Here is a 23,377-nt window from a genome sequence, read left to right as displayed (position 1 = left end):
AGGGTTACCTCAGGTTACAACAGGATCTTGACCAGATGGACCAATGGGCTGAGAAGTGGCAGATGGAGTTTAATTCAGATAAATGCGAGGTGCTGCATTTTAGGAAAGCAAATCTTAGGAGGACTTATACACTTAATGGTAAGGTCCTGGGGAATGTTGCTGAACAAAGAGACTTTGGTGTGCAGTTTCATAACTTCTTGAAAGTGGAGTCACAGGTAGATAGGATAGTGAAGAAGGCGTTTGGTATTGCTTTCTTTTATTGGTCAGAGTATTGAATACAGGAGTTGGGAGGTCATGTTGCGGCTGTACAGGAAATTGGTTAGGCCACTGTTGGAATATTACATGCAATTCTGGTCTCCTTCCTATTGGAAAGATGTTGTGAAACTTGAAAGGATTCAGAAAAGATTTATAAGAATGTTGCCAGGGTTAGAGGAGCATCGGAGACTGAGGGGTGACCTTATAGAGGTTTACAAAATTGAGGGGCATGGATAGAGTAAATAGGCAAAGTCTTTTCTCTGGGGTTGGGGAGTCCAGAACTAGAGGGTGCAGGTTTAAGGTGAGAGGGGAAGATATAAAAGAGACCTAAGGGGCAACCTTTTCACACAGAGGGTGGCACAGGTATGGAATGAGCTGCCAGAGGAAGTGGTGGAGGCTAGTACAATTGCAGCATCTGGATGGGTATATGAATAGGAAGGGTTTGGAGGAATATGGGCCGGGTGCTGGCAGGTGGGACTAGATTGGGTTGGGATATCTGGTCTGCATGGACAGGTTGGACCGAAGGTCTGTTTCCATGCTGTACATCTCTATGACTCTATTTAATTTGCATTCTGTGAATCTAAGATAATTTTAAAAGAAAAATCATTTTGTAGGACAATGATACTGGACATGTTAGCTGAGAAAGGTTACTCCATGACCTTTCTACATAGTTTAGAGACTAGTCTCTCATTATGATGTACTGTTAAAAGAGAAGGTTATCTAGCCAAAGCAATCAGCCATTTGGGGCCTTCTTGGATCAAAGTTTCCCTCGTTGATGTGCTTGTAGTTTAAGTAGTCAGGCGTACACAGACCTGTCAATGGGTTTCTCTCTTTTGCCATTTTATTGCTGTTGTCTGATTAAGGACATGTCATGTTTTTGTAATTTTAATCCCAAATTCTGTATAAAAATAGCTTGTTTGCAGCAATAAGGAGTGTAGCCTGAGAGAGCTCTGAGGGGTAAGAGCTGGCACCACTACTCTGCTAATGTTTTTTAGAACCTTAGCTCAAGTCTGGATTGTAGGAATCTGTGTTATAGTGTAACATTGATGCCATTGTTAAATAAAGGTAATAATTTAAACTAAACTGTCTGTAAGAGTTTTATATTCCAGACTATCACAGAGTACGATCTCCAGGACGAACCCAGAGAGGCTTACGGGTCGAGTTCATCAGGGATTCCCTGAGCTGTCTCAAACATTGCAATGCAGGAAAGGTGTAATCGTACATAGTGTAATTTGTACACAGCAGACTTCACAACCCAAGGATATAAGGAATAGGGCAGGGAGAGACTAATCAAGCCTGCTTCATCATTCAATATGATCATAGTTGATCTTGAACTTCAACTTTACTTTCCAGGTGCTCCACAAAGAGCAGTGAATGACCTGACTGGATAATCTATCTTTCCAGTGATGTTGGTAAAGGTTTAAAAAATAGACTTTCCAACAGTTCTCTGCTTTTCCGGTAGTGCCATGGGATCTTTTCCATCTACCTGACAAGGCAGTGAGCACCTCAGTTTAATATCCCACCTCAAAAATAGCACGTCTGACAGTGGAAATCTCATACAGTTCTGTATTAAAGTGTCAGCCTAAGTTAGTCTTTGGAATGGGACTTCAACTGCTAAGGCATTGCACAAGTGTCTCACAGGAATCTTACGATTGAGGCAAGTCTTCTACTCAAAAAGCTTTGAGGAGAAAGTGAGGACTGCAGATGCTGGAGATCAGAGCTGAAAATGTGTTGCTGGAAAAGCGCAGCAGGTCAGGCAGCATCCAGGGAACAGGAGAATCGACGTTTCGGGCCCTGGAAGGGCTTATACTCAAAAAGCTTCACAACATACCTAAAATTATAACAAGGTACTGCTTATACAATGCAGACATATGAAATAGGAACAAAAATAGATCCTCAGGCCTGCTTCCTCATTTAGTAAGATCATGGCCGAGGACAAATGCTCACTTTACTTACTTTTTCACCATCTGTAGTGACTCTTGCTATCCATTTTTACATTCCAGAGTAATTTCCTCACAGACACTAATTTCTTACTCTTGATTAACCTTTTTAATTGTTCTCTGCATTCTTTGCATTCTGACCAATCGTCTCACCTGCTAAGTCATCGTTGTGTCATGGGTTTGCTTGTCCCAGAATAGAACAAAGATTCAAATCTTCCTGCTAAACTTTAACCCACAGTTTGGGAATCAAAATTGTGCTGTAGCTATAAATGGTTTTGAAGGATAGATAAGAGCTGTAAAAGTGTCGTTATCTGAAGTTCCTTCAAAATCTAAATTTAGGGAAAGACAATGGCCTGGTAGTATTGCCACTGGATCAGTAATTCAAGTAATCTTATGGGGACAATTCTGACAATTGTCGGAAAGGTCCTTTAGGGTAGGTGACTGCCTTCCTTACCTGGTCTGGCCTACATGCGACTAACATCCACAGTAATGTGGTTGAATCTTAAATACTCCTTAAATGGCCCAGCAAGCCATGTATTAACGTCTATAAGGGAAACAAAAGAATGAAACCAGACAGACTACCTGGCAACAAGTAACGTACTGGAAGTAACAATGGCAAACAGAACCTTATTAACCCAAAATCCTCTCTAATAACTTCTGGGGACGAGTGCCAAACTTGGGAGAGCTGTCTCACAGACTGGTCAAACAACAGCCGGATTGTAGGCATTCTCACAAAATTGTACCTTACACACAATGTACCAAACAACACCATCACCATCCCTGGCACTGGCAGGGCAGTCCCAGCAGAACATAGAACATAGAAAAATACAGCGCAGTACAGGCCCTTTCTCCCTCGATGTTGCGCCGATCCAAGCCCACCTAACCTACACTAGCCCACTATCCTCCATATGCCTATCCAATGCCCGTTTAAATGCCCATAAAGAGGGAGATTCTGGATCAGTGGTGCTGGAAGAGCACAGCAACTCAGGCAGCATCCGACGAGCAGCAAAATTGACGTTTCGGGCAAAAGACCCTCGTCGGAGAGTTTTTTTTAAAAGCTCTCAAGTGTGTCTGAGTGACAGGTCTGAGAACATAACATGTAGGATAAGAGATCGGCCATTCAGCCCATCAAAACCACTACGTCATTCAATGAGATCATGGCTAATCTTTTAATCCTCAACACCAGCTTCTTGCCTTTTCTGTAAAATACTTGATACCCATGATTATTAGAAATTTCTCTATCTCAGTCTTGGATATACTCAGTAAGACAGCTTTCTGTAGTAAAGAATGCCACAGATTCACTATGTTTTGAGAGATGAAATTCCTCCTTATCTGATGTAAATGGGTCACCCCTGACACTAAAATGGTGCCCCCTGGTCCAAGACTCTTCCACAAGGTGAAATAAACTCCTCCATATACCCTGTCAAGTCCCCGTGGAGTCTTGTATGTTTCAGTAAGGTCATCTTCTAAATTCTAATGAGTACAAACTCAACCTACTTGACCTCTCTCCTCAGGAAAATCCCTCCATACCCAGGTTATACTTAGTGAACTTTCTCTCATCTCCCCCCCAATGCCAGTAAATTTTTCCTTAGTTCAGGAGACCAAAACTATTCACAGTCTTCCAACTGTGGTCTGTGCCTCATGCAGGTTTTGAAAGACCACCTTACTTTTACGCTCTGTTCTCTTAGAAATAAAGGCCAACGTTGCATTTATCTTCTTTCACCAGCTGAACATGGATGCTAGCTGTGTGTGATTCATGCAGAAGAACTCCTAAATCCTTCTGTTCCATTGGTTTCTGCAGTCTTTATCAATTTAAATAATATTCAGCCCTTGTTTCTTCCTGCCAAAGTGTGTAACCTCATGATTTTCTACAGTTGTATGTGAAATTTGTTTTAGATCTTGTTTTAATATCCCTGCACAACTCCAGTGTTTTTCCAGTAGATAAGTGACTATGGTGGTGACATGAGGACTCTGAAGGAGCTTGTAGAGGTAGGTTGTGTGGAATGGTGGTGGGAGGAATGAATTGGTATGGAGGCCGTGATGGATTGGTACGAATAGTCCTAGCACAAGAGGGAATGCAGCAAAGACTCACCAGGCTGATTCCTGGGGTGGTAGGTTTGTTGTATGAGGAGAGATTGGGTTGACTGATATCTACTGGTGTTGAGAAGAATAAGGGCAATCTCATTGAAATAAATAGCTGGATGTAGGCTTGATGTTTCTCATGGCCAGGGCTGTCTAGAAGAAAGTGTAACGGTCTCAGGATACGCAATTAGACTGAGATGGGGAGAAACCTCTCCACTGGAAGGGTGGTGAACCTGTGAAATTCTATATCACAGAATGCTACAGAGGCCAAGTTGCTGAATATGTTTAAGAAAGAAATAGATATATTTTGAGAGACTAAAGGTATCAAAAGTATATGTGGAGAGAGCACGGTATACTGCTGAGATAGAGGATCAGCCATGATCATGTTCAATTATGAAGCCGGTTCAAAGGGTCAAAAGATTTCCTGCTGTTATTTTCGATGTTTCCATGAGTTGACATGCGCAGGTGATGGTGGCATTGGCATGGGGGTATGAAATTTTCTAACTTGAACTCTCCACCTCAGTTGCAGAATTCCAGCCTCTAATAGGCCCCACCAGGATGCTGTCAGAGAATTTTGATCTGAAGAGCTACTAACTGAATCCTCAAGTGGTTGCAATTATTTATTTTACATACCCAAATTATTCAGTGGTAATAATAATAGATTTGATGTCACTGAAGGTGCTTTGTGACCTCATTGAAGTGGCTCTGGGTTCCAAACTTATTCTTGAGATTTTACTTTGCACAACTGTGGGATGACTTCTGTACTGTGGTAGTTTTGATTGGTGATTCAATGGTATGTGAATCATTATGATTGATAGATACAGGAAGGACATTTATTTCTTCAGCTTAAGGTTTAATATGTATGTCAAAGTTTTGGGGACCACTCTCGTGCTTAAGTTTGTTTCAAAACTAGGAGACTTCTGTATTTGCTTTCATGTAGGGGAGCATTGATTGGCATTTTCCATTTTGCAGCACCATTGTGCATGGCTGGAGTGTTGAACGATTTCTGGCTCATGATCTCCACCAAGGACAGGGTATGCCAAGTTGAGCTGTAAGTTAGCTTGACAAGAGTTGACTGATGAGCTTCTCGGTGAAACACAGGTCTTGATGCTGAAGTCCCACTTAACCAGAAGCTGGTTAGAGGTTGGCAAGCTTGCCAAACAAAAGCCATCCCCCAATTGGGTAAAGCTGCCATCCTGGTTTCAAGTCTAGTCACATTTCTGCTTGTCAGGAAAGCAGGTATTTGAGCTAGTGGCAAATTGAGGGTCATAATAGGCCACGTAATGGGCCTTAAATGCTGGCCAGTCTAGAAGGTCTCAAAGATCTTCTCATTCAGCTCTTAATTACTGAGTTGCAAGAAGAGGGCAAGTAATTCTCCAGGGCCTATTTGTCCTTTTTGCAAACTTTCACACCACCTTCAGTGAAAGCACAATTGTCCCCTAGGGCAGAATTTTTTTTTGGCTAAATCTGTGATGCATTGAGATGTTTGGAATGTTTGTCACTGTGAGGCCTAGTGAGTTATCTTATCCTACCTTAACAAACTCACTACATTAATTACCTACACCACCCCTATGGAATATCTCCAGTCTGATTTCAACTGGATCTTACTGTGTGCCGTTCTGCGAATAAGTTGCCACAAAGCACATGTCCTGGAATTCACCAGTATTTCTTGCACATGCATGATTTTTAAAAAGCCTTTTGCAACCAAATAATGCTGCAGAGGTAGGACTTCCTCTTTCTCCAGGACCTGCATTCAAGGCCGAGAAAGTAGACCATGCCAGCCGGATCTTAGGTTGCCACCCAGGTTGGTGCTGTCTTATCTGTCTGAAGGAATACAGTCAATGATCTGGTCCAGTCTGCCAGTGCCACCGTCAACATTCACAGTCATTCTTTTACTATACCTCCCTCCCACTAAGGTACGTGCCCTACCACCTTCACTCACGTCTGCAACATCCTCCTTCACTCACTGCTTACCACCTCAACCCTCACCAGCACTAACCTTGTGTGCTCTGTGCACCACTTATTTACTCGCTCGAGGTATCTCCCAACATGGTGTCAAAAGTAACATGTTTCCTTCCTTTGGTCTGCACTAAACTGCAAGCAATTTAGATGTAATATGAGCTTTGTGTCTCTGGCTAAGGAGGAAAAGTACAAAGAAAACGAGGCGTTGTAATACAAGGCAGCGATGCTATGAGCATCCAGTTAGCCTCTGAGTGAGTGAGTGAGGAGAAAGTGAGGACTGCAGGTGCCAGAGATAAGAGTCAAAAAGTGTGTTGCTGGAAAAGCACAGCAGGTCTGGCAGCATCCGAGGAGCAGGACAGTCGATGTTTTGGGCATAAGCGAGCACCAGCGAAGAGCCTGGAGATGCAGCTTGGTCCAGCCCATGAGGTTGGTGCAGTTTCCTAAGTGTACAGTGTCCTTGTTGCAGAAAGGACAGTTGCCATTGCAGTTTTGGAATTTTGGAGCATCCTGTGTATGGAGATATGTTCCAAATATCCATCGTAACATTAATTTGAGTAAAGAATACTCCCACTCAAAACTTTATAAAATATCTCAAAGGCTGAATCCCTTGTAAAGCAAGCAGACTTGTATTCATAATTCATAATACCATAGAAAGCAAATCTTATAAACTGCAGTTATGAAGTTAGGACACCCTACTAACATAATTATATTTAGAGAAAAGCAGCCAAGCATTAATAATGACATGAAAGCCCTTGGGGAAATGTCAACAAGTAGCTATTTTGTACTTGCAATAAGTTCTCCTGGTCAAAGACAGACTTCTTAAAGGGCTGGAGATTTAAATAACTGCATTTTAACATTTTGATGTATAATTTAGCCTTCATGAGCATCTGGGTCTACTCTAAAGAATTGTGATCTCCACACTATGAATTAAGGGCCTTGCTACAGCAAAACTTCAGACTGTTTAAACTCTGTACTGAGTGCAAATGAACCTGCTGTGTTTTGTTTCTTGAGCATGTGTTTGTGTGTATGTGACAAAGACATGCCTTGTCCTATTCACCCAACAGTAAAATTGGGGTCTACTGGAAATAGGTGCTCTGCAAATATCCAAGCCCTTTAATCCTCCTATTTGAGTGTCAGGCCAAACAAGTTGACTCATTTTATAGCAATGTTTCAGAGTCAGTTATAAAAAGTAAAAGAAGGTTGAATATTAGCCAGTGTGCTTCCATCGTTTAAGAAGGGCAACAGAAATACACCTGGAAACTATAGGCTGATCAGCCTTCCATCAGAGACAGTGAAATTATTCTTCGGTTCTTCGGGATAGGATTTCCTCGCTTTTGGAAAAGAATGGACGTAAGTCAGCATGGCTTTGTCTCGGGGAGCTTTTGTCTCATAAAGTTCCATTTTTAAGGAAGTGATGAAGATTGGTGAGGGTAGGGTCGTGGATGTTGTCTAGATTTGACTTTACTAAACCATTTGACAACGTCCCTCATTGTAGGCGGGTCCAGAAGATTAAGTCATATGGGATCCATGGTGAGGTAGTAAATTGGATACAAAATTGACTTGATCATAGAAGACAGGTTGTTGAGGGGGGTTATTTTTCTGACTTGACATCTGTAACCAAGGATCGATGCTGAATCTCCATTGTTTGGAATCTGTATAAATCATTTGGATGAAAATGTCAGCAGTCTGAATAAGTTACAGATAACGTGAAAATTGGTATAGAGCTGTGGATTGTGAGGAAGGTTTCCAAAGGATACGGCATGATATAGGTTAATTGGAAAGTTGGGTGGAAAAATAACAGATGGATTTTAATCCGAACAAGTGCAAGGGAATGAATTTTGGGAGGTCAAATGCAAGAGTAAAGTATACTGAAAATGGCAGGACTTTAAGAGCATTGATGTGCAGTGGGATTTTGGGCTACAAGTCCAAGTTCCTTGAAAGTGGCAGCACAAATGGATAAGGTAGTAAAGAAGGCATATGGCATGCTTGCCTTCATTGGTCAGAGCATTGAGGATAAAAGTTGCAGTATAAAACTTTAGTCCTCATTTAGAGTATTGAGTCCAGTTCTGGACGCCACATTATAGGAAGGATGTGTAGGCTTTGGAGAGCATGCACAAGAGGTTTACCAGGAAGTTACTTGGAGTAAATTAACTAGAAGGAGAGTTTGGACAAGCTTGGACTGTTTTTGCGAGAGCATTGGAGGCTGAATGGCAACCTGATAAAAATTATGAGATGCCTGGATAGCATGGATAGTTGGTCTTTTTCCCAGGGCGAAAATAACGAGTACTTGGGGATGTAGGTTTAAGGTGAGTGTGAGAGAGAGAGAGACTAAAGGAGATATTCGAGGCAGGTTTTCTTACACATAGAGTGGTATGTGCCTGAAATGCACTGCCAAGGATGGTGGTAGAAGCAGATATGACAGCAATGTTTACAAGTTATTTAGACAAATACATGAGCAGACAGTGAAAAGAGGGATACGGACTACTATGTGCAGGTGAATGGGATTAGTTTATAATGGCATCATGGTCAGCATGGACATGGTGGGCCAAAGGATCTTTGCTGTGCTGTACTGTTCTATGTCAGTAATGTAAAATGAGATAACTTATATGGTAAGGGAAAAGCTGAACGTGTCGACTCACTCGTTCTATCTTTTACTTAGCTTTAAAGAAATGGAAATGTTTATGTTAATAGATAAACTATTGTGCCATTACATTCCTCCCAGTCGAGTTAATCTTGTCTAGACAGCATTATCTGAAAACTATCTCAACATCTGTTAGTTTGATGAGCTAGATTTGCTGGTTTTAGAGCCATTGCATGAGATCTTTAGTCTAAGAATATTGACTAAACTTAGTAGAATTTCCCTTTTTGTTCCTCAAAGTGAAGCACAGCATTCAGAACACATCTCAAATCAGTACTTGGGTTGCCACTAATGCCCCCCCCCCCCAAATTAACTTTCATAAGTCTTCAGAAAGAAGAGAAAATTCGTAGGAAAGCAAGTTCTGACTGGATATTTTAAAATGTCTTATTTGCAGTGTTTTCTTCTCTACAGGTCATGAATGTTCTGATCCACTAAATTACTGTTACACATTGGCCCTGTAAGTATTTTTAAAATAATACTCAATTTTTTAAAAAGAATTTAAACTGTTGGCAAATTGTAGCATTGAAGATGTAAACTGTTATCCATGCTAAAATCTCAGTTATGTACGTAATGAATTATCCCAGCTTGGTTATTATGATTGCATTTTGTTAATATTTAATTCTTAATGCAGACACTTAGCGTGGTATGTAGAATGTCTTGCTTGGAGATACAAGATTCACTTTTGGGGTTGTGTCCAGTGGGCCCAATGGCCTCACTAAGTAGGGATCCTTTCCGCTGCTCACTATTACCCTGTCCACTTAAATCCCTGTTATGTGAAGTGACAATTACATACCGGAGACACTCAGTTGGCTCACTGGTGGGAGAACCGGTTGACACCAGTTAAACTGCTGCTGATAACGTTGAGATGGGATGGTGGGGGGCACGATTGTGGGCAAGCAATATGCAAGTCAACCATTGAATTTTATGTGCCTAACCCAACTTCAAAACCAGCATTGAAGAAACATACAATCCAGACCTATGTTTATAAAACTACAAAACAAACTATATGTACCAATGTAATGAAAGTATATTAGTACACTGAAGCAAAGTATTACAGATGTTGGACATTTGAAATAGATTGGAAAAAGCCAACTATGAAGGAATTACAAAAGAGTTCAGGAAGGTAGAGTGAACATTTTTTAAAAATTGCCAAAATAGATCAGTAAGAAATCAATAGAGTTCACTTGTTAGATAAATACCATCTATAATTAAAGGTTAGGATAAAGTCTAAAGAAAAAGCCATTAATAATGTCTACTAACAAGAAAGAGGATAACTGAAAGAGAATATAATATGTTTAAGAAAGACACTAAAAATGGTCAATTAAAGATGTGGAGAAAACATAAAATGAAAAACAGAAAAAGAAATTAAAATATGCTACAAACACATGATAATTAAGATAAAGGTATACTCAAAGGATAAGATAAGCTCTCAGAAAATGATTGAAATTATGCAACCACAACATGATTAAATTTTACACTCTAATTGGAAAAGAGAAGATTGGTGCTAAGAGTTATCTTTTCAACGTAAAGACAACTATGTGGCTATAAAGCTGAGCTAGCTGAAGTGAACTGGTATACTGGGCTAGGGTGTGGATCAATTCACCTGGGTTGAATATTCCATTTTATTTTGGCGAAGTCCTAGTAGTTTTGAGCTTTTTTAGTATTTGTATTTTGCCGCGAGGCTGAGCAAGTTTTTCTTTCCTGTATCTTACCAAACCCGGCTCACTAATTGCTTACCAAGCCCCTGTGGCATGTCTCCCATCTGTTTCCCACCCCATTTTACTATGCATTATTCTGAAACAGTTATTGTGAGTACGTCTGCTGAGCTGGGAAGTTGGTTTGCAGACATTTTGACCCCTTTCTAGATGACATCCTCAGTACTGTGGAGCCTCCTGTGAAGTGCTGCTTTACTGTGTTGGTTGGAATTTATTTGGTTTCATTCCCGCTGCAGTTCGTTGCAGTGGTCGGTATATCGGGTGTAGGTCAATGTGTTTTTTGATGGAGTCTGTGGATGAGAACAGCCGGAGAATTTCGAGAAGCATGGTATTCATCCATAGCCTCCATTAATAAACACACTGACCGAGACCTGATATACCAAGTAACTGGAAGTAGGGGAATGAAACCAAATAAATTTGGGTCGCACAGTGCCAGAGACTCGGGTTCAGTTCCCGCCTCAGGCAACTGTCTGTGTGGAGTTTGCACATTCTCTCCGTGTCTGCTTGGGTTTCCTCTGGGTGCTCCGGTTTCCTCCCACAGTCCAAGAAAAAATGTGCAGGTTAGGTGAATTGGCCATGCTAAATTGCCCCTAATGTTCGGTGAAGGAGTAAAGGTAAGGGAATGGGTCTGGGTGGGTTGCTTTTCAGAGGGTCAGTGTGAACTTCTTGGGCCGAAGGGCCTGTTTCCACACTGTAGGGAATCTAATCTAATCTAACCACAGTAAAGCAGCACTTCACAGGAGGCTCCACAGCACTGAGGAGGCCACGTAGAAAGGGGACAAAACGTCTGCAAACCAACTTCTCAGCTCAGCAAACATACCCACAACAACTGACTAAAGTAAAGGTTGGTCTTTAAGAGGATGAGAAGGGGAATTTAGTAATGGGATATGTGGAAATGGTATGAGTTATTGAGTAGGTATTTCGTATCAGTCTTCACAGTGAACATCATGAATAACACGCCAGAAATTGACAAAGCGGTGAAGGTAGGTGAGGACCTGGAAACAATAATTATCATGAAAGAGGTAGTGTTGGGTAAGCTAATGGAGCTAAGGGTAGACACGTCTGCCAGTCCTGGTGGAATGCATCCCATGGTATTAAAAGAGATGGCGGGAGAAATGGCAAATGCACTTCTGGTAATTTTCCAAAACTCACTTGATTTTGGGGCAGTTCCGGCAGTTTGGACAACAGCAAATGTGATGCCACTGTTTAAAAAGGGAGGCAGACCAGTTAGCTTAACTTCTGCCATGGGAAAAATGCTTGAGTCTATTTTCAACGAAGAAATGGCAAGGCATCTCGATAGAAATTGTCCTGTTGGGTAGACAGAGCATGGGTTCATGAAGGACAGGTCAAGCTTAACTATTCTACTAGAATTCCTGAAGAAATTACAAGCCCAGAGAACAGCGGGGACCCAATAGATGTGGTATATCTAGATTTCCAAAAAGTATTTAACAAGGTGCCGGACAAAAGGCTGCTGCATAAGTTACAGATGCAAGGTATTACAGACAATGTATTAGCATGGATGGAGGATTGGTTAACTAACAGGAAACAAAGAGTGGGGATAAATGAGTGCTTTTCTGGTTGGCAATCAGTGACTAGTGGTGTGCGTCAGGGATCAGCGTTGGAACCGCAATTATTCACAATTTACATAGATGGTTTGGAGTTGGGGACCACGTCTCGTATCAAAGTTTGCGGGTGACACTAACATGAGTGGTAGAGTAAAGTGTGCAGCGAACTGTGAAACTTTGCAAAGGGACCTAGATAGTTCAACTGAGTGGGCAAAGGTTTGGCAGATGGAATGCAATATTAATAAATGTGAAGTCATCCATTTTGGTAGGAATAACAGTAAAAAGGACCATTACTTGAATACTAAAAAGTGTCCTTGTACATGCATCACAGAAGGTTGGTCTGCAGGTGCAACAGGTAATTAGGAAGGCAAATGGAATTTTGTCCTTCATTGCTAAAGGGGTTGAGTTTAAAAGCAGGCAGGTTATGTTGCAACTGTATAGGGTGCTGATGAGGCTGCACCTGGAGTACTGTGTGCAGTTTTGTTCTCCTTACTTGAGAAATAATATACTGGCACGTGAAGGGATGCAGGGGAGGTTCACTAGGTTGATTCCAGAGTTGAGGGGCTTGGCTAATGAGGAGAGACTGAATAGACTGGATTATATTCCTTGGAATTTAGAAGAATGAGGGGGGATTTTATAGAAACATCTAAAATTATGAAGGGAATAGATAAGATAGAAAAAGAGAGGATGTTTCCACTGGTGGGTGCGACTAGAACTAGAGGGCAATGCCTAAGATTAAGGGTAAGCAGATTTAGGACTGCATTGAGGAAGAACTTGTTCATCCAAAGGGTTGTGAATCTGTGGAATTCACTGCCGAATGAAGCATTTGAGGCTACCTCGTTGAATGTTTTTAAGACAAAGATGGATTTTTGAACAGTAAAAGAATAAAGGGTTATGATGAGCGGGCAGGTAAATGGAGCTGAGGCTTCAACATGATCTTATTGGGTGGTGGAGTAAGCTCAAAGGGCCAGATAGTCTACTCCTGCTCCTAATTCTTATGCTATTTATGTTATGTTCTAACTACAGCTGGCATCCAGGCTACAAATCTTTACACAAACCTGGAACAACACGCCACTGAGCAGCTATCCACTGTAATAGTGGCATCCCTTGTATTTGCATCATCTTTAAAAGCCCAATGTGCATTCAGGCAAACATTTGTCAGTCCAGAGCTATTCCACATAATTCCTGACTGAGATGTGATAGACAGAGGGAAACTAGTGACTGCTTTGTGAGAAAGAACTTAGAGGTCCTGCTGGATAGTATAGTGGAGAAGTAAGACTTCCTCTTACTCCAGAACTAGCAGTGGAGGCCTTGACACCAGACCGTTAAGCCTGGTCTGGGTTTGCCACCCTGATTAAAGCAGTCTCAGCCATCTGGAGGAATGCTGAGCACTGTAGGAAGAAGATCAATGATCTCCATTCTGACAGGGTAAGTGCCACCATCCTCTCTCTGATACCTCACACTGTCTCTATCTCTGCTACTTGTCGTATCTCCTACTAAAGCTCATGCTGTACCATTCTCAATAATGCCTGCAATCTCTTTCTTCACTCACTGTTTCCCACCACAACTCCTGACATCACTAACCATCTGTGCCTTCTGCCCTGCTTACTCACTTGGTTGGGACATCTCTCCACATGCACCAACAGTAACAGCTATGCAACCCACTTTCATCTCCCATATCACTTGCCTGTCTCACGTTCCTGGTGATGAACAGCCCACAATGATGGCTTGCATCCTGGGATCCTAAAAGAGTGTATGCTTGTAATTTTCCTAAAATCCTTGGATTCTGGAGAAATATCGGAAGATGTCAATGTGTCACCCCTATTCAAAAAGGAAGGGAGGCAAAATGTGGGCAACTATGGACTGATTAACATCTATATTGTTGGAAAAATGTTGGAATCAATTATTAAAGAAAGAATAGCAGCACATCTGAAAAGTCATAATTTAATCAAGTAGAATCAGTATGGCTTTGTGAAAATGAAAAATGTCTGTCTAATTTATTCTACTTCTTTGAGGAAAGCCTAACCATAGTAAATAGAAGGGAATCAGTAGAGGTATTGTCTTGTAGAAGTCCAAATACATTCAACATGGTACCCAACAAAAGGGTAAGGCATAAGATGAGAGGCCATGGTGTGGTAGTATATTGGCATGCATAGAGAATTGACTAATGGATAGGAGACAGTGAGCGGAGATAAGGGGTTCTTTTTCACACATGTGACCGGTAGTCAGTGAGGTTCCACAGGGATCAGTGCTGAGACCATGGTTGTTTACAGTATGTATTAATGACTTGGAAGAAGAAAGCAATGTACTTTAGCCAGGCATGAACAGAGTGTTTATAACTGAGTGTTTTAAGATTAATGGGATTATATTTTTACTGTGCGTTTTAAAAAGTTTTAAAGTTTATTATAAGTAGATGGTTTGCTTTATTCTATTTTAATCATCATTTCTTTTGTTAAGAAACATCTGTTGTGCAACATTGCATGCTTATGTTTCATCAAGAGACCACTGTGTTGAAACCAAAACAAAATCCAATATGATCTATCCAGTTAGGTTTCAGTCTAAGATCTACCTTGTCCAGTAATAATATCCAACTTACAGAATGGTAACATCACTGCTGTGATACCTTCCTATCTATGCATTTGTCTGCTCAGCCTGTTTAACAGCATCTCCGCTGGATTCTTAGACTTGACACATGAATCGAATTAACATTGGGAAACTTTAGAATTCACACCCACGCTATCAGTACAATACAATGGGATGATCTGTGCCAACATGTATAACTATGAAAATATGTAGAAGTCCCAACTTAGTTATTGTATATTGTATACATTGTCTACAATTCCCACTCTGTTTTAGAGAATGATATTGCTGTTTTATCAACTTGGGATAAATTTTATTTCTGAGCAAGAAATGGTAAAATGTTCAGTGTTTACAGGAAGTAAGAACAGAGTTTAGGGAGTGAACATTTTTTCAGTCATCTGTGCTTGACTGTACTAGGATAAACTGAGATAGGTGATCTCACTACAAAAGTAGTTTATTTTTGTGACGTGTTTTGAGATGAGCCTGAGGCTGTGAACCGCGGCAGTTAAATACAAGCCCTTTTTCTCCTGTAACCTGAGCTCATTTGGGTCAATTCTATCTTTTAGAAATTGAGAATGCAGTGCCAGGCACAGGGAGAAGAAGGAACAAAGGAACACAGCATTGATAAGCCACAGTGAATGACTTATTGTACAAGGCAGCCGTGAAGGAATTCCAACAGTAGGACATAAACAAATGCAGATTGGCAAAACATTCTTCAGTCCACAAATCTGAAATGGAGGCAGAAGAACCAGTGGCCCTGCAGGAATTAAAAGGCAGGATTACAGTTTACACTATTGCAGGATGTCTTCATTGTTTACGGGCCAAAGCTCGCTTGAGTAATCTGGGTCTCCCGTTTTTTGAAGTCAATGTAAAGGAAAGCCCTGAGATACATCAGCAGATTATCAATCTCACTGGGTACTTTACTGTACCACAAATCTTCTTTAACAACATCCATGTTGGTGGAAACAATGATTTCACAAATTTGGTACGTATAATTGGTTATAAATATACAATCATATGATAATGCAGTAAGTGAATAGGATGTTTTCGTTATGACTGTTCAAGTTTCGGTGTAATTGTCTCATTTTTATTTGATTGGTAGAAAGTCAAGGACAAAAATGTTAGTGTTAGAGAAAAATTGCCAGTGACTTTGCTGGGTTAATGGATATTTGTGCATACTGCAACAATTAAAAGGTGTCTCAAAGTGCATGAAGTGTTGTGATTTATCACTGAATTAACGTCATAATGCAAATTGGTTGATCCTCAACTGTTACAGCCGAATGAGATTGTCAAGAATAATTTTGTTTTGTGTTGAGCGTGTGTTATTTATAAACTAGAAGCTGTCAACACTGATTAGATTCCCTACAGTGTGGAAACAGGCCCTTCGGCCCAACAAGTCCACACCGACCCGCCTAAGCGTAACCCACCCAGACCCATTCTCCTACATTTACCCCTTCACCTAACACTACGGGCAATTTAGCATGGTCAATTCACCTGATGATGTAAAAGCAAAGCAATGTTCCAATATTGTAGTTTGTGAATAGTGTCTAATATATAGAAAGTTTTAATCTTTCATGTATCTCGCAACATCAGCAGATAGAACAGATATCCATTCCATTGAATCAACTGGTTCAACCTGTTCTGACAAAATAAAATGTTTGAAATCATTAAGGTTCATTTGACTCTGCCTTTCTTGGTGCAACATATTATTGAACAGGAATGTGTAAGGCAACAAAAACTGTGCAACTTATCAGGTCAGGCAACATTTTTGTTTCTCTCTCCACTTTTACTACCTGAATGTTCCCAGTAATACTGTTTGAATTGATTACGAAGAAGTAACATAACTTGTAGTTAAACATCTTGTTTACATTGTCACTATGCAGTGATTTTCACAGAAGAGCAAAGCAATATGAATTAAATAAAAATAGGAAGTGCTGGAATAGCAGGTCAGTCAGAATCTGTGGAAAATTAACATTTTTAATTACCCTTCCTCAGAGCTTTGGAGGTAACCTTAATTCCAAAAATATGAAAATGAACAGTGAATGGGGGAGGTGCAGATTCAATAAAAAAAACGTTGTGAATGCACTAACTTCTGATTAACTGAGACCCCTCCAACTTTTCCAGTCTACATGCAGGTTGAAACATGCCATGATTGTTGCCCTGCCTTTCTGACAAGATTTCATTACTTCCTCCTCCATGTTCCAATTTATTACAGTAGCAAACTGATTATTACGTTAATGCTGCCATTGTCTCAATAAGGGAGGAGTGAATAGAGAAATGGAATAGGATAAAAATAAATGACTAAATAGTTGGCAGCACAAAGATAAGAAGTTTTATTTTAGAGGTACCTAATAGAATGCATGTTGTCTTGTGGACGAAAAATTTCAAACAATTTGAAATGTTTGATGACAATATCTTAAGAATGGCCCTTTGTAGGAATAGTTTTGTTTGTATGATTGTCTCGATAGCTCTCTGTTGGGTTAAAAACTATGAGCAGTTCTACAAATGAACATTGCAATGTACCTTTTTTTCCGATTACTGCAGTACAGTAATGAGAGACTACAAATCACTCCTTTTTTCACCAGTCACCAGATCAGCTGGACAATCTGATTGACAATGTTAAGAATAATCCAGTACCTTCCGATGCACCTCCAATCCCTGAACCAGAAGCAGCTGTAAAAAAAGCACCAGTTGAAGGTAAGTAGAAAGGAAGGTAACATATATACTAAGTATAACTATTAAGATCATAAGACATAGGAGCAGAAATTAGGCCATTCAGCCCATCCAGTCTGCTTTGCCATTCAGTCATGGCTAATAAGTTTTCAACCCCATTCTCCTACTTTCTCCTCATAGCCTTTGATCCCTTGATAGTCAAGAACTTACCTATCTCAGTCTTAAATATCCTCAACTACTTGGCCTCCACAGCCTTCTGTGGCAACGAATTCCATAGATTCACCACTCTTTGGCTGAAGAAGTTTCTCCTTATCCCTGTTCTAAAGGGTCTCCCCTTTACTCTAAGGCTATGCCTTCAGGTCTTCGTCTCTTCTACCAATGGGAACATCTTTGTGGGCGGCACGGTGGCACAGTGGTTAGCACTGCTGCCTCGCAGCGTCAGAGACCCGGGTTCATTTCCCGCCTCAGGCGACTGACTGTGTGGAGTTTGCACGTTCTCCCCGTGTCTGCGTGGGTTTCCTCCGGGGGCTCCGGTTTCCTCCCACAGTCCAAAGATGTGCAAGTCAGGTGAATTGGCCATGCTAAATTGCCCGTAGTGTTAGGTAAAAGGGGTAAGTGTAGGGGTATGGGTGGGTTACGCTTCGGCGGGTCGGTGTGGACTTGTTGGGCAAGGGCCTGTTTCCACACTGTAAGTAATCTAATCTAATCTAATCTAATCTAATCTAATCTTCCCAACATCTATTCTGTCCAGGCCATTCAGTATTCTGGTTGTTTCAACTAGATCTCCTCTCATCCTTCTAAACTCTATTGAGTATAAACCCACAGTCCTCAAACGTTCACATACGTTAAATTTTTCATTCCTGGGACCATTCTCGTAAATCTCCTTGAACACACTCCAAGACTAGGACATTCTTTCTGAGATATGGGGCCCAAAACTGCACACAATAATGTGGTCTGACCAGAGCCTTATAGAACCTCAGAATTACATCCCTGTTTTTATATTCAAGTCCTCTCAAAATAAATACCATCATTCCATTTGCCTTCCTAACTACTGACCCGACCTACAAGTTGACCTTGAGAGAAACCTGGACTAAAACTCTCAAATCTCTTTGCACTTCAGACTTCTGAATTTTCTCCCCATTTAGAAAATAGTCTATGCCTCTATTCTTCCTCCCAAAGTGCATGATCTCACACTTTCCCTCGTTGTACTCCATCAGCCACTTCTTTGCTCACTCTCCTAACCTGACCAAATCCATCTGCAGCCCCCCCCCCACCTCCTCAATACTACCTGTTCCTCTATCTATCTTTGTACCGTCTGTAAACTTAGCCAGAATACCCTCAGTTCCTTCATCTAGATCCTTAATGTATAAAATGAAAAGCCGTGGTCCCAACACTGAGCCTTGTGGAACACCTGTTGTCACTGGCTGCCATCCTGAGAAGGACCCTTTTATCTCCACTCTCTGCTTCCTGCCAGACAGCCAAGCTTCTATCCATGCTAGCACCTTGCCTGTAACACCTTGGGCCCTTATCTTACTCAGTAGCCTCCTGTGCGGCACCTTATCAAAAGGCCTTCTTGAAGTCCAGGTGATAACATCCATTGGCTCTCCTTGGTCTAACCTGTTCATTACTTCCTCAAAGAATTCTAGCAAATTTGTCAGGCATGGCTTCTAAATGTAAGGTAAGTACACCAACCAAATATGACAGGCTGTTGTGTCTAATTTTGTTTTCTATTCAGTCTATAATTAGTTGAATATTCAAAAGCTAAAAAGTATTAAATGTATCTTGAACTATTCAAGAATGGATGAAGGATGCCACAATTTATAAAATATTATATTATTGTTGAATAGCAATATTAAAATGATTCACCTTAATGGGGTACGAGGTATGTGGAAAATTAGAAACAGAGTCCTAGAACTGTACAGTATAGAAAAATGCCTTTCAGTCCATTGAGAGAAGGGGAAGGAGTGGACAGGAGAAGAGGACAGTTGGGGCGAAGGGGGAGAGGTGTGCAGATATGTAGAGAAGGAGCCCAGAGGGAGATATGAAAGAGGTAGGTAAACAAGGAGATGAAGGATAGCAGGAGAGAAGGAAGGCTGAATAAGTGGCAAAAAGAGCTAAAAATGAGAAAATGGGTTAAGCTATGCTGAATGCAACCCACATAATGTGACAATGGGCCCAGGAGTACATGGACGTGGGTGACTGTGCTAAAAGCAACTCATTTGTTAACATGACCGGGTTTGGGGGGAGGGGGGTGTAAAAAAAACATGAAAAATGGAATCAGGCTCAAAAGTTGAATACAATGTTGAGTCCTAGACGTTACAGGGTTCCCAAGTAGAAAATGAGATATTGTTCTTTGAGCTTGCATTAAGGCTTGTTGGAACACTGTAGTTGACCTGCAACAGAAATGTTGGCATGGGAACACAGAGATGTGTTGAAATGACAGACAATTGAAAGCTGTGGGTCATTTTGCAAACTGATCAAGTGACCACCCAGTCTTTGTTTTGTCTCCCCATGTAGAGGAGACCACATTGTCAACAGTGAATACACTAGACTAGGCTGAATGAAATACTAGATTGGCAGGGGGGGAGGAATCCTCAGCATCAGGGAGGCAAATACAAGGTTCAAAGGAGATATAGTAATCAGAAATCGTAAGTTGAAGAGACAGGTCAGGCTGGAACATGATAGGGAGCAAGGAATGCCTGTTGGATTAAATGGCATCTATCTCAATGCAAGAGGGCTGACAGGTAAGGCCGATGAACTTGGGGCGTGGATAGATAAGTGGGACTGGGATATTATAGCCATTACAGAAACATGGCTGAGGGAGGGACAGGACTGGTAGCTTAATGTGCCAGGGTACAGTTTCTTTAGGAAGGACAGAGGTGGTGGAAGGAGGGGATGGGGAGTTGCATTTTTGATTAAGGCATGTATCAGAGATGAAATAATTGAAAGATCATCCAGTGAGGCTTTGTGGGTGGAGCTAAGAAATAAGCCGGAAATTGTGACATTATTGGAGTTGTACTATAGGCCCCCAAATAGTCAATGGGAATTAGAGGAATAAATAGCAGGGAGACTGGGGAGACTTGCAGGAACAATAGGGGTGTCATAGTAGGGAATGTTAATTTTACTAACATAGATTGGGACGGCCAGAGGGTTAAGAGCTTAGATGGGGTGTAATTTGTTAAGTGCTTTCAGAAAAGTTTCCTCAAGCAGCATATAGATGGTCCTACTCGGGAAGGGTCAGAACTCGACCTACTCTTGGGAAGTAGACAGGACAGGTGACTGAGGTGATAGTGGGGGAACACTTTGGGATCAGTGACCATGTTTCTATTAATTGTAAAATTGTTATGGCGAGGGACAAAACTGGTCCACTGGTTCCAATTCTAACCAGTGTTTTTATGGAATTAGACAGGAGCTTGCAGGGGTTGATTGGAGTAGTTTGTTTGCAGGCAAGGGAACCTCTGGCAAGAGGGAGGCCTTTAAAAGTGAGATAGCTAGAGTTCAAGGTCTGTATGTTCCTGTGAGGGTGAAGGGCAAGGTTGGCAGGAATAGGGAGCCCTAGTTGATGAGATATTGAGGTTTTGACCCGAAAGATTAGATTAGATTATATTAGGTTCCATACAGTGTGGAAACAGGCCCTTCGGCCCAACAAGTCCACATCGACCCTCCGAAGAGTAAACCACCCAGTCCCATTTCCATCTCACTAATGCACCTAACACTATGGGCAATTTAGCATGGCCAATTCACCTGACCTGCACATCTTTGGACCATGGCTCCGGTACAGGAAGCTGGGATCGAGGGAATCCCAGGAGGAATACAGGAATTTACTGAAGAAGGAAATCAGGAGGTCGAAAAGGGAGCAGGAGATAGCCTTGGCCAAGAAGATTACAGTGAATCCAAAGAGGTACTTTAAATATATTAAAGGAAAAAGAGTAACTGGAAAAAGAATAGGGTCCCTGAAGGACCAAAGTGGACATGTATGTGTCGTACCGCAGGAGGTGGGCAAGGTTCTCGATGAATATTTCTTCTTTGTGTTTACCATGGAAAAAGACATGAAGACTTAGGAACCTGGTGATGTCTTGGGGACAGTCCATATCACATTAGAGGAGGTGTTGGATGTATTAAAATGTATGAAGTTGGATAAATCTCCTGGTCCTGACCAGATAGATCCAAGAACACTGCAAGAGGCTAGAGAAGAAATTGCAGTGACCCTGGCTAATATGTTTGCATCATCGTTAGCCATAGGTGAGGTCCAGAAAGACTGGAGGGTAGTGAATGTTATGCATTATTCAAGAAAGGCTGCAAAAAAAGCCTGGGAACTATAGACCAGTAAGCTTAACATCTGTGGTAGGTAAGTTACTTGAGAAGATTCTGAGGGATAAAATATACATCCATTTGAAAAGACATGGTTTGATTAGGAGTGATCAGCATAGCTTTATGAGTGGGAGATCATGCCTCACAAATTTGCTAGAGTTCTTTGATGAAGTGACCAGGATGGTTGACAAGGGCAGGCTGATTGACATAGTCTATATGGATTTCAGTAAGGCCTTTGATAAGGTTCCATATGATTGGCTGCTCTGGAAGGTTAGATCATATGGAATCTAGATTAAGGTGCAACTTGGATATAAAATTGGCTTAATGGTAGGAAACAGAGGGTAATAGTGAAGGATGCTTGTTGGACTGGAGGCCTGTGACTAGTGGAGTGCCTTAGGGGTCGGTGCTGGGCCCATTACTATTTGTTATCTATATCAATGATTTGGATGAGAATATACAAGGCATCATTAGAAATTTGCTGATGACACTAAAAAAGGCAGCATTGTGGACAGTGAGGAAGGTTATCAGAAATTGCAACAGGACCTTGATCAGCTGGGGAAACGGGCCAACAAATGTCAAATGGAGTTTAATATAGATAAATGTGAGGTGTTGCATTTTGGTAAGTCAAATCAAAGTAGGAGTTCCATGGTGAATGGTAGAGCCTTAGGGACTGTAGTGAAACAGAGGGATCTTGGAGTTCAGGTTCACAGTTCTCAGAAAGTGGAGTCACAGGTAGACATGGCAGTGAAGAAAGCTTTTGGCACACTGGCCTTCATCAGTCGGGGCATTGAGTACAGAAATTGGGAAGTTATGTTGCAGTTATACAGGACGTTGGTGAGGCCGCACTTAGAGTATTGTGTTCAGTTTTGGTCACCTTGTTAAAGGAAAGATGTTATTAATCTGAAAAGAGCGCAGAATAAATTTACAAGGATGTTGCCTGGACTCAGTGGTCTGAGTTACAGGGAAAGGTTGTACAAGCTAGGACATTTTTCTTAAGAGCATAGGAGACTGACAGGAGACCTTATAGAGGTGTACAATATCATGAGAGGCGTGGATAGGGTGAATGTACTTAGTCTTTTCCCAGGGCTGGGGAATTGAGGATTAGAGGGTATCAGTTTAAGGTTAGAGGGCAACGAATAAAAGGGAACCTGGGGGGCAACTTCTTTACACAGAGGGTGGTACGCATAGTGAATGAGCTGTCAGCGGAAGTGGTCGAGGCAGGTATATTAACAGCATTTAAAAGGCATTTGAATAAATGTATGAATAGGAAAGGATTAGAAAGATATGGGCCAAGTGTAGGGTAATGAGGTTAGCGTGAGCAGACATTTTGGTTGGCATGGACCAGTTTTAGTTTTTTAGGTTTTTTTTTTAGGTTAGATTCCCGACAGTGTGGAAACAGGCCCTTCGGCCCCACAAGTCCACACTGACCCTTTGAAGAGTAACCCACCCAAACCCGTTTCCCTCTGACTAATGCACCTGGCACTATGGGCAATTTAGTATGGCCAATTCACCTGGCATGCACATCTTTGGTTCTGTTCGCCGAGCTGGAAGTTTTTGTTGCAAACGTTTCGTCCCCTGTCTAGGTGACATCCTCAGTGCTTGGGAGCCTCCTGTGAAGCGCTTCTGTGGTGTTTCCTCCGGCATTTATAGTGGCCT

General features: G+C 41.5%; 1 protein-coding gene across 5 annotated transcripts in view; it reads left to right on the top strand.

The window, feature by feature from the left end:
• Positions 1-23,377, top strand: part of zgc:152951 (uncharacterized protein LOC569013 homolog) — a 74,896-nt gene that overhangs the window by 11,564 nt on the left and 39,955 nt on the right. For 3 of the 5 annotated variants that reach the window (XM_043701190.1, XM_043701189.1, XM_043701191.1), the window contains exons 2-4: positions 9,289-9,334; positions 15,304-15,722; positions 17,323-17,434. In XM_043701190.1, coding sequence (XP_043557125.1) covers positions 15,471-15,722; positions 17,323-17,434 — 364 coding nt within the window. In that variant the 5' untranslated portion in view covers positions 9,289-9,334; positions 15,304-15,470. Of the gene's footprint in view, positions 1-7,512; positions 7,590-9,288; positions 9,335-15,303; positions 15,723-17,322; positions 17,435-23,377 lie in introns of those variants that run through there. The other 2 variants (XM_043701192.1, XM_043701193.1) reach the window with 2 other exon arrangements.

The sequence above is a fragment of the Chiloscyllium plagiosum genome, chromosome 12, assembly GCF_004010195.1.
Source record: "Chiloscyllium plagiosum isolate BGI_BamShark_2017 chromosome 12, ASM401019v2, whole genome shotgun sequence".
Lineage (NCBI taxonomy): Eukaryota > Metazoa > Chordata > Chondrichthyes > Orectolobiformes > Hemiscylliidae > Chiloscyllium > Chiloscyllium plagiosum.
The sequence above is the reverse complement of the archived record's forward strand: the minus strand, read 5'-3'. Positions and strand labels throughout refer to the sequence as shown.